Genomic DNA, 11,607 nt, shown 5'->3' with positions numbered 1-11,607 from the left:
CTGCGCCCCCGCCACGGGAAAAAGGTCCCCGCTCTGCGCATCCGGCCCCCGGAGGCACAGCCGCGGTCCTGCACTCCTTGCTCCTCAGGGGGACGGTCCGCGCCCAGCGGCTAATGCGCCCCGGGCAGGTGGGGGCGGGGGGCTCGTCGAGTGACAGCGCTCGCCTCCCGCAGCCCGCCCGAGCCGCGTCAGGGCAGAGGCGGGGTGGGGCGCGGTTAAAAGGCGCAGCAGGTGGGAGCCGGGGCCTTCACCCGAAGCCCGACGAGAGCCCGACTGCCGGCGGCGCCCGAGCCCGACCTGCCTGCCCAGCCGGAGCGAAGGGCGCCGCCCCGCGCAGAGCCCGCGCCAGGGCCGCCGGCCGCAGAGCAGGTAAGCGGGCGCGGACCGGCTGGGTCTTGCGGGGGGCGAGCGGGCGGTGCCACCTCGGCCCCCCAGCGGAGGAATTTCCTCCAAGAAAACAAAACAGGTGAGGTCGGCGGCTGGTCCCCACCTCGCCCCTGTCGCTCCTGTCGGGCACCGGATCAGAGCCGGCAGAGCGCGGCCGGGATGGGTGTCTGACCGCACGTGGGGCGACCGGGCCCCCGATCTGCCTCTATCCGCACCCTCCTGTCCGCGCGCCCCGGCCCCGGCCCGATGGCAGTGGGCGCCGCCCGCGCTGGACCCTCTCTCTGTACGCAGAGGAACGAGGATGGACTGGTTTGACTTTTACCCCAGCGTGGTCCCCTTTGACTTGTACAACAGGTTTTATGAAGGTTTCATATCGTGTGTCTAAGAGGCCAGAGTGAGGGCCGGTGCCCCTTTCCCCCGTTTCATTTGCTGCATGTTGGATTTTCTAAGCTTTTGTGGGTCACCGGCGTGTCCCCTTGGATTTGGGGAAAAGAAAGCCAGGTCTAGGATGCGGGTTTCAGTTCAGACAAACCCTCAGCTTGGGCCGATGCATAAGTCCCCGGAGAACCGCAGGGTATGGGCTGCGTGATGGGCTTCCGAGAAACTTGTGAAATGCTGATGACAATAGCGTGGACGACAGTAATTAAAAGTAATTGGCGACACATCTTAGTTAAAACGTGCAGGCACCAGAAGGCACTTCCTGTCGGTGAAGACCTGTCTCCGGTGTCACGGGCATCCTGTGTTTTGCAAACGGGGCTGACCTCCCTTCCTGGGGAGCAGGACGGGTCAGGGTGAGTGTGGCCTGCACACTCTGCACTCCCGGAGTGCAGCTCTGCACTCCCGGAGGGGTTAGGGACCTGCAACCAGGCGGGAACACTGGCCCAGCGACCTCAGTGTCCCCTGGGTGGGCGTGCACTCTGTTTAGTGTCTGATTGAACGTAACCGTGCCGGGTTGTTCTTTTCCCTCAAGTAGACTTTATGCCATACAGCTATTTTCTTGCCCCAGTTCTAGCAGAATCTAACCAGTGTTCTAGAAGAAAATGTCCTGCCCCCATGCAGTCTCCTTAGAATTGCAGGGTGCTGCTCAGAACTGCCCCTGTGGAGAGCTTTGTCTGTTGTTTGGATCCAGCAGCGTCTTTGGGGGTGCTGCTTGAAGCTTGCCAAGGAGGAGAGGGGGGTTCTGAAGAGAGAACACCAGGGCTCTAGCCTGTCACATAACTGGGGGTGTGGAGAGCGCCTCATTGCCACTGCAGTGACTAAAGCTGGGAAGACGCTGGTCAGTTCACCTGCCCCACTGGTTGTTTTTTAAACAAATTCTGATACAGGTAATGATGACTTTATGCTTTTTTTCTTATGTCTTCTCTTCTGAATTCTGAGTGTTAGGAAGGAAAAGAAGTACAGAAGATCTGGCTAAACAATTTCTGTATGACGAAAGAAAAATTCTAACTTGTACGCCCTCTTCATGCATCTTTAATTCAATTTGAATATTCCAGGTGCTGTGAGCAGTTTGCATACATTAGTTTAAATGTTAAATGGGATAAAATTGTGGGAAAGTAATTTCTGACCCAAGCTTCTTGGTCTGTGAGGGCATAACCTTCTAATGGCCACCTGCCATAGGTTATGATTTCTGTTTTAGTTGCTTAGTGCATGAGCATAGACCTGGAACCCCAGAGGGCCTGCTCCATTTTTATTCCCAGGGTCATTTAAATCTAGTTGAGCTTAAGTGTTTGGAAAGGACACAGGTTTGCTTGAATGAACAAACATATATTGCTAACAAGACCCAGAGAAGGAAAGTTTAACTTAATGGAAATTAATTTTTAACTCTTTGAATTCTTAAATGATGTAAGAAACATATGTAATTGCATGAGTTTTCCATTTTTACATCTAGACTCCACAGACAGAAACGTTTCATTTTTATTGAGTTAATTTTGAAATATATGAATCCCTGACCCATTGTTATCACTAGCTGTTACTCTATCAGGACAGTTGCTGAAGTTTTTTGTCACTAAATTTAAAAATCAACTATCAGGTTGTCCTTTGGATGACCTGAGATTTCTAGAGACAAAAGAAATCTATTCTTCCTGATTGAAGAAAGAGCCTGAGATTTTTTTTAAACCACTGATTTGGGGATCAGGGTGTAGCCAGTGTCTCAAACTCTCCCCTGTCCCTTTTTGTTTTGCTCAAGGAGTGGGCTTGAGGCCTCTGATTGGGTGTTACTGTTATTTTGATAGGGAAAGGATCCTACTAAAGAGCACCTTTGATTATTTTGTGTGTTCAGAGCATAGAGCATCAGGAAGCTGGCAATTTCTGAACTTACCTCATAACAGTTCTGGGAATGAAGAAAAACTACCCACAAAGTTTATTCAGGGGACATATTGAGGGGGGCGGGGGGGAGTTAAAGGAATATGGCAACAGCTACTATTTTTCCCTCAACAGGCGACATCCTCACTGACCGAGCAAAGATTGACATTCGTATCATCACTGTGCACCATTGGCTTCTAGGCACTCCAGTGGGGTAGGAGAAGGAGGTCTGAAACCCTCGCACAGGGATCTTGCCCTCATTCTTTGGGTCTGAAACGCTGGCAGTCGTTGGAAACAGGACTCAGGTTTGCTTGTTTTGCTTTGACATTGTTTTCCTTTTATCTATGCAGACTCCCCGACTATCCAAAGCTAACTTCGAAATTGGGAGGCACATGTTCCTGTTCTCAGATCTATCAACTACTCCCTAGATGGCCAGGCGCGATGGCTCACGCCTGTAATCCCAACACTTTGGGAGGCCGAGGCTGAGGTCAGGAGTTCAAGACCAGCCTGACCAAGGTGGCAAAACCCTGTCTCTACTAAAAAAAAAAAAAAAATTAACCAGGTGTGGTGGCATATGCCTGTAGTCCCAGCTATTCAGGAGGCTGAAACACAAGAATCACTAGAACCGGGGAGGCAGATGTTGCAGTGAGCTGAGATTGCACCATTGCACTCCACCCTGGGCAACAGGGCAAGACTCTGTCTCAAAAAAAAAAAAAAAATTTTTTTTTTTTTTTTTTTTTTTTTGCTAAATGACATTGAAAGGGGAACAGAGCTATCTAGAAAAATATGCTGAGGGGTTACACTCTAACTTTGGGGGCTTTAGTTTTGGTTCTGTCATTAGTGAAATTATAGTGGCATAGATAAATAAGCTAGTTGTGATTAATTTCCTAAGAAGTTTTAAAACAATCAAGAAATTTCATTAGTGCAGTCAAATGCCAATAGATCTAAATTACTTGAATTGTAAAAGGAAAGAACAACCTATCTTCACAATGCTGTGTGGATCCTCAAAAGTAAAGTCCATGGTTTACTTATTTTTAGAGCTAGATATTTCAGACTGGAGCTTTAGTATCAAGAATATAGCATCGGCCGGGAGCGGTGGCTCATGCTTGTAATCCCAGCACTTTGGGAGGCCAAGGGGGGCGGATCACGAGGTCAGGAGATCGAGACGACGGTGAAACCCCGTCTCTACTAAAAATACAAAAAATTAGCCGGGCTTGGTGGCGGGCGCCTGTAGTCCCAGCTGCTCAGAGAGGCTGAGGCGGGAGAATGGCGTGAACCCGGGAGGCGGAGCTTGCAGTGAGCCGAGATCGTGCCACGGTACTCCAGCTTGGGCAACAGAGCTAGACTCCATCTCAAAAAAAAAAAAAAAAGAATACAGCATCGAGTTCTTTACTATGATTACATTTACTACAAAACCGAACACAGTTTACCTTTTTAAGTTTAAATGTAATCACATTCTTAGAAGTTGAAGACTGCAGAAGCTAAGCGTATCTATTCTTTCCTTAAAAGACAGCCAGAGAGGCATCAGTTAAAATGAACCTCTCTAGTTTCCGAAGAAAGAGTTAATATTTCACTTTGTATTGAAAAAGCTCCTCCCCTTGGCTCCAGCCCTCCAGAAGCAGGAGAGGAAAGAGGTACTTTTTTTACTACAGTTGCAAATGGTCCCAGTGGATGCGATGATTTTGGAAAGTAATTTGAAATTAGTGACGACTTCACTAATTGAAATAGCCTTCAAATCTCCAACCAAGAGGGTTTGTGAAAGATTATGCCCTGTGGTTATGTGTTTTTACAAGGGAGAACCTGGGGGCTGGCGCTTTCTTTGCCACCCCCAACCCCCAACATCCTTCCTCTGGGCCCCTCTGCAGTCTGTCCACCCACCCTGTCCACCCACCAAAGTCAGGACAGGAGCAGTCAGTGGAGTTGAGTCCTCCTTAAAACTTGCTGAGTCTCCTGCGTTTACCGCCATCCTCCCACAGCTCCTTAAATGGGAGCGTCTCCTGGGGCAGCCAGGCCTGGCCAGTAATGGCAGCAACGTGCTGGAAATTTGGGGGCTTGATAACCCGCAGCTGACCCATCACCCTGGCCTATCTCTTGACACTTGCGAGGGGAGCTCTCCTCTCCCTGGCTGTTGGCCTGCAGAGAATGATACGCACGGCAGATCCCCGGGGCTGGTTGGTGAGCCCCTCAGGTGTGACACAACCTGGAAAAGAATGGAAAGAGCCACTGTCTCACTGTCTCAGTTGGGAAACACCAGCTCAGGGTCACTGAGCACCCAGGGGCAGCCCACTCAGGACCGGGCAGGTTCGGAGAGAGGACACAGCTTCTCCCTTGGATCACTTCTGCTGTTAGGAATAACAGGGCCTTTGTGGCTCTTGCAGGAGGACACTCTGAACCAGGAGACTGTCCTGAGTGACCGGGGAGTTAGACACACTTGTATTGGATTTAACCTCATTTTTCTCAGCAAGGTCGGCATCTCCTTTACTTTTCTTCCTTTAAAGGCATAGGTGGATTGCCAATTTTTAGTACCGGCATTGTGAAGCGCGCATTGTAAAACAGATTATATTCTGTTCAGTTTTTCCATGTTGATAGAACACCCTCAGAGCGTGTGGCTTGGGGACCCCAAAAAATCCAAAGAAATTTAAAAAGCTACTGCCCTTATAATTGTCCCTGTTTTTAGAAAAAAAACAGGGAGAAGCCCAAAGCTGCAGAGATCAGGGACCCTGCTTCTAGAAAGCGTGGACCAGTGTTCCTGGGGGGGAATTGTGACCTCTTGACCTTTTCTGTGACTTTAGCCTCTCAGAATCATCCAGGCCATGTCCCCCTCTGGCTCCCTGATCTGTTTACTTCCTAGAAGGTTGGACCACAGGGGACCACGTGGTGCCGTTGTTCAGGCAGGCCACGGGCTAGAGAACCGAGAGAACACAGCTGTCTCACCTGCTGGGGAGGTTAAATTCTATGGACTTTGAAGTGTTGGAGAAAATGTGAACCATTTTTTGATAAATCAAACTCTTGCTGATTGGGCATTTTGTTGACCAAATTTCAATGGGAGGTGTTTCTTGGTTAATAAGAAAACGTCTTCATTTTATAAATAAACAGGACTGACCCCATAGGTGAACAGCTGCTGTAAAATATGTTTAAACATCAAGACGTACAAATTTCTTGCTCCTCACTGGTCACATTTTGAAATGCTTTTGAGATAGAACATCAACAATTAGGAAAATGTATTATGTCTTTCATCTGAGAATAAAATTAATTTTACAAATCATATCATTTAACATGAGCTTTTTAAATGGAGCTGCATTTACTGTGGACATTGGCCATCTCTTTTGGCTGTGAAATATGTTGTATATGAAAGGGAGGCATTAGTACATACACTTTAATTATGGAACGCTGGGACCAGGGCTCCTAGAGGAGTCCCCTGTGCATTACCCCAGCAGACACTCACACAGCCTCTGATGAAATGCTTCAAGGGATGAGAAAACACGGTTTGAAGGGTAGCCCATTTCAATTTTCTTTTTTTTTTTTTTTAAGAAAAACCTGGCTTAAAAGCAAAAACCTGGCTTTCTGTTAATGCTGAGTGTCAGATCCAGTTCTTAGTCCTAGATCCACGCAGGCATTGAATCCTCTGTTTCACATTCCAGGGTTGCTGCCCTGTGCCTCAGCGTCTTCCTCAAGCTAGTGTTTGTTCTGTTCTCTCGGCTGCGAGGTAACCTCCAGCCTCTTCCATCTGTCCACACACCTGTTGATGCGCCCCCGAGGGCCAGGTCTTTCCTGAAACATGGAAAGAGCCCACCCTTCCAATGTGGGCTGCCCGGGGAGCCCAGCACTCTGTTCCCTTCACACAGCCTGAGCCTCAGTCTCTTTCTCGCAACCTTGTGCTGTGGCGCTGATGTCCCGCTGATAAGGATGTTCCTCCTAAGGAATACTGATATTCCTGAAGTAAAGTGCTAGGCTGCAGTTATTGAAGGAATCATGAAAATACAACCCCCCAATGATAGGAGAGGCGGCAACAAAGACCACTGTGATTCCAAGACTCGGTGCCATTGCCGTTGCCATAGTTGCTATCACGGAACTCTTAACAAGAAGTTTAATGACACTGTTTTAGAATGTTGCTGGGGGCTCAACAGAAAGTCCCCCAGTTCACACATATACATTTTCTCTTATTTTAAAAATCAAGATATTTGCCCTTCTCCAGGAATTGGGCCCCTCTTTTCATTCTGAATAATAATATTCTGCTCTCCTGTGGAAATGCTTAAAGAATTGAACATAGAATAACCATGAGATCCAGCAATCCCACATCTAGGTACCTAAGAGACTTGAAAGCAGGGTCTTGAAAAAATAGTAGTATACCTTCACTTGCAGTAGTGTTACAACAGCCAAAAGCTGGAAGCAACCCAGTGTCCATTGATGGATGAATGGGTAAACAAAATGGGAGCATCCATACGGTGGAATAGTATTCAGCCTCCAAAATAAGGAAATCCTGTCACATGCAGCAACATGGATGAACCTCGAGGACATTATGCTGAGTGAAATAAGCCAGTTCCAAAAAGACAAGTGCTGTGGATTTCTACTTATATGAGGACTGTAGAGCAGTCAAAATCATAGACGCAGAAAGTAGAATGGTGGTTGCTAGGGGCTGGGGAGGAGGAAATGGAGAATTGTTGCTTAATATTAATACCCAACCAAGGGCAAAAAAAAACAATTTCTCAGAAAGCCAACTGAACTAGGAGTCGGACTTTTCCAACAGGTCTGCTGACTTTCTAAGTCTACAAAAGATGCTGCCTTGGGGCACACAGTAGCACCCCACTCTGACGCCAAGGCACTCCTGGGTGGGGAGAGGCTGCCTCCATTTACCCCACTGCTTCCAAGTGCAGCCAGCGTAATGCAGAGGGGCAGGTGTGTGGGCCAGAGTGTGAGGTCCAGGGGGCTGGCCTGAGAAGGGAAGGCTGACAGGTGTCCCTCACCCACTCAGGGATAAGAAAGTCTAAGACCGGTGAAAAGAAGGACTTTGGTGACTCCCTCATGCCCCGACAGCCTGTAAAAAAAAATGCCTGAGTGAATTACTCTGGGGAGAGGTCTTTTATTTTCTGAAAATTTTCAAAGGGTCCATGATACCTCCTTTTATTTTTCAAAGGAGAATGCTGACCAATTCTATAGTCTTCTGTGGCAGTATAGGCTAAGAAGGCAGCTGTTTGAATTATAGCAAAAGTGTCCATAGCTGTAAAGAAGTCCTTTTTCTCTCGGGATAGAGAATCAGTGCATTAACAGGGAAGGAGGCACTGGGTGGCAAGGGCAGCAGATCCCCTCCTCGGCTGCCCCTGGCTCAAACAGGACCCGCTGGGGAGGCAAAGCCAACGTGGGCTTGGTTATACTGCAGATATGTTGGAGAACAATGGAGCAATCTTTATAAAAGATTGTGAATCTCTTTTAGAAGAGGCTTTCTCAGTAGTTGACAATAGTAGATTTCCTAAGAACACATGAGTATGGCAGATGATGTTATTCAAGCTAGAATTAAGTATAAATATATTGTATAAAGTAAGCTAATAAGTATTTTGTTTTTTCCCTTCTTAGTCTGTTGGGTAAACTAGAATATGTCATTCCAATGAAAGTTTTTTCCCCCTGAATAAGCTATTTAATGAATAAAATCTACTGTAGAAGCTCGGTGAGCCCTAGGAGAAAGCCAATCTGGTGTAACGGATCAGACAGTGATTAAAAGGGAGCTTGGAAATGAATTCGTTTACCTGTGTTCCTGGATTAATGCAAACAGCAATCTAATATATGATCTGAATTTAGTTGAATCAAGATGATCCTAACCCCTCTTCCAAAAAGTTGTTTCTGACCAAAAACATGATAATTTTTTTTTTTTTCGAGACAGAGTCTCGCTCTGTCACCCAGGCTGGGGTGCAGTGGTGCAATCTCGGCTCACTGCAAGCTCCACCTCCCTGGTTCACGCGATTCTCCTGCCTCAGCCTCCCAAGTAGCTGGGACTACAGGTGGCCACCACCACGCCAGGCTAATTTTTTTTTCATATTTTTAGTAGAGATGGGGTTTCACCTTGTTAGCCAGGATGGTCTCGATCTCCTGACCTCATGATCTGCCCGCCTCTGCCTCCCAAAGTGCTGGGTTTCCAGGCGTGAGCCACCACACCTGGCCAAACATGAGAATGCTTTCAGGGTGGGCATTCCTTTTCAGAAAACCTCAGACTAGCAGGGCAGGGAGTTGAAGTTGTAAAATATCACAGCCTACCTTAAAATAAAGTTGGCTTCAGTCTGTAATATCACTGTGTCACTTTCCCAAGGCCTCTTCCACTAATAAACCTTTGCCCACTTTTGTCTGTTAAGGGATAAACCGGCGCAATGGATTGGGGGACCCTGCACACTTTCATCGGGGGTGTCAACAAACACTCCACCAGCATCGGGAAGGTGTGGATCACAGTCATCTTTATTTTCCGAGTCATGATCCTCGTGGTGGCTGCCCAGGAAGTGTGGGGTGACGAGCAAGAGGACTTCGTCTGCAACACACTGCAACCGGGATGCAAAAATGTGTGCTACGACCACTTTTTCCCAGTGTCCCACATCCGGCTGTGGGCCCTCCAGCTGATCTTCGTCTCCACCCCAGCGCTGCTGGTGGCCATGCATGTGGCCTACTACAGGCACGAAACCACTCGCAAGTTCAGGCGAGGAGAGAAGAGGAATGATTTCAAAGACATAGAGGACATTAAAAAGCAGAAGGTTCGGATAGAGGGGTCGCTGTGGTGGACGTACACCAGCAGCATCTTTTTCCGAATCATCTTTGAAGCAGCCTTTATGTATGTGTTTTACTTCCTTTACAATGGGTACCACCTTCCCTGGGTGTTGAAATGTGGGATTGACCCCTGCCCCAACCTTGTTGACTGCTTTATTTCTAGGCCAACAGAGAAGACCGTGTTTACTATTTTTATGATTTCTGCGTCTGTGATTTGCATGCTGCTTAACGTGGCAGAGTTGTGCTACCTGCTGCTGAAAGTATGTTTTAGGAGATCAAAGAGAGCACAGACGCAAAAAAATCACCCCAATCATGCCCTAAAGGAGAGTAAGCAGAATGAAATGAATGAGCTGATTTCAGATAGTGGTCAAAATGCAATCACAGGTTTCCCAAGCTAAACATTTCAAGGTAAAATGTAGCTGCGTCATAAGGAGACTTCTGTCTTCTCCAGAAGGCAATACCAACTTGAAAGTTGCTTCTGTAGCCTGAAGAGTTTGTAAATGACTTTCATAATAAATAGACACTTGAGTTAACTTTTTGTAGGATACTTGCTCCATTCATACACAACGTAATCAAATATGTGGTCCATCTCTGAAAACAAGAGACTGCTTGACAAAGGAGCATTGCAGTCACTTTGACAGGTTCCTTTTAAGTGGACTCTGACAAAGTGGGTACTTTCTGAAAATTTATATAACTGTTGTTGATAAGGAACATTTATCCAGAAATTGATACTTTTATTAGGAAAAGATATTTTTATAGGCTTGGATGTTTTTAGTTCTGACTTTGAATTTATATAAAGTATTTTTATAATGACTGGTCTTCCTTACCTGGAAAAACATGCGATGTTAGTTTTAGAATTACACCACAAGTATCTAAATTTGGAACTTACAAAGGGTCTATCTTGTAAATATTGTTTTGCATTGTCTGTTGGCAAATTTGTCAACTGTCATGATACGCTTAAGGTGGAAAGTGTTCATTGCACAATATATTTTTACTGCTTTCTGAATGTAGACGGAACAGTGTGGAAGCAGAAGGCTTTTTTAACTCATCCATTTGCCAATCATTGCAAACAACTGAAATGTGGATGTGATTGCCTCAATAAAACTCGTCCCCATTGCTTAAGCCTTCACATGCCTTGTGGTTTCTGTTGCATCTGGGCAGCTTGCTGCCAACCCTCGTGGTATGATGGGTCGGTTGGGTGCTTTTGCTGGGAAGGCCACCAGTTACTGTGGGTGGAGGGGCCTGGAACTTCAACAAGGATACTTGCACCCTCCCTGCAAATGGGCAGAGGCTAAGTTTAGCAGCCTACAGAGCACTCAGCTTGGAGGGGGCCACTTGTACGACACTAGGATGATGTCCTCAGGGTTAGTTCATCCCAGAAAGAGAGGAGGTTAGGGAAGTCTTAAGCCTTCATCCCATGTGACTGAGAAAAGCACCCACAGATTAGCACCCAGAGGTGGGAAACCTCTTTCCCCCCAAGGATTTCCAGATTGGACACAGATGCCATTAGTATGGGTGTGGGTGAGGCAGGTGCAGACTGATGACTGCTGGGAGCAATGGCACACCCGTGAACTCACTCCTAAAGAGACATAGCATGATACACCACCCACAGGGACATCCAGTAAATGATGAACACAGATGTGGGCTTGGTGTGGCATGCTGATTCCTCCAGGACCTCCTTCAAAAACTTGCTCCAGAGAAACAAAAATACTCTTCTCATTTTCTTTAGTCTAAAGCAAACCCCAAAATATTTCAGTCATAAATATTTTAGTACCAATCTATAAAAACCAACGACTAAGCTTTTAAAGCAAAATCACAATTTCATCATCACACTAAACCAATCAAGTTGGCATTCATAATCCCTGCTTTTCCTGGGATGTTCCTTTCTTTTTATTTTATTTATTTATTTTTATTTTTATTTTTATTTTTTGAGACAGAGCCTCACTCTGTAGCCCAGGCTGGAGTGTAGTGGCACAATCTTGGCTCACTGCAACCTCTGCCTCCCAGGTTCAAGCGATTCTCATGCCTCAGCTTCCCAAGTAGCTGGGATTACAGGCGTGTGCCACCATGCCCGGCTAATTTTTATATTTTTAGTAGAAATGAGCTTTCACCACGTTGGTCAGGCTAGCCTCCAACTCCTGGCCTCAAGTGATCCGCCCTCCTCGGCTTCCCAAA

General features: G+C 46.8%; 1 protein-coding gene across 6 annotated transcripts; it reads left to right on the top strand.

Moving 5' to 3' along the window:
• The first annotated feature begins 230 nt into the window (after window positions 1-230).
• Window positions 231-10,561, top strand: GJB6 (gap junction protein beta 6). 6 transcript variants are annotated; one of them, XM_055360169.2, is made up of 4 exons: window positions 232-369; window positions 1,771-1,880; window positions 2,824-2,993; window positions 9,030-10,561. In XM_055360169.2, the coding sequence occupies exon 4, from the start codon at window positions 9,045-9,047 to the stop codon at window positions 9,828-9,830; it is 786 nt and encodes a 261-aa protein (XP_055216144.1). In that variant the 5' UTR covers window positions 232-369; window positions 1,771-1,880; window positions 2,824-2,993; window positions 9,030-9,044; the 3' UTR covers window positions 9,831-10,561. The 6 variants fall into 6 exon arrangements, with proteins under 6 accessions (XP_055216147.1, XP_055216144.1, XP_055216146.1 ...); XM_055360171.2 differs by having other exon boundaries at window positions 1,765-1,880; XM_055360168.2 differs by lacking the exon at window positions 1,771-1,880 and adding an exon at window positions 1,394-1,712.
• The last annotated feature ends 1,046 nt before the right edge of the window (window positions 10,562-11,607 follow it).

Source organism: Gorilla gorilla, chromosome 14, assembly GCF_029281585.2.
Source record: "Gorilla gorilla gorilla isolate KB3781 chromosome 14, NHGRI_mGorGor1-v2.1_pri, whole genome shotgun sequence".
Taxonomy (NCBI): Eukaryota; Metazoa; Chordata; class Mammalia; order Primates; family Hominidae; genus Gorilla; species Gorilla gorilla.
Note: the sequence above shows the minus strand (reverse complement) of the source record. Positions and strands in the feature narration are given on the sequence as shown.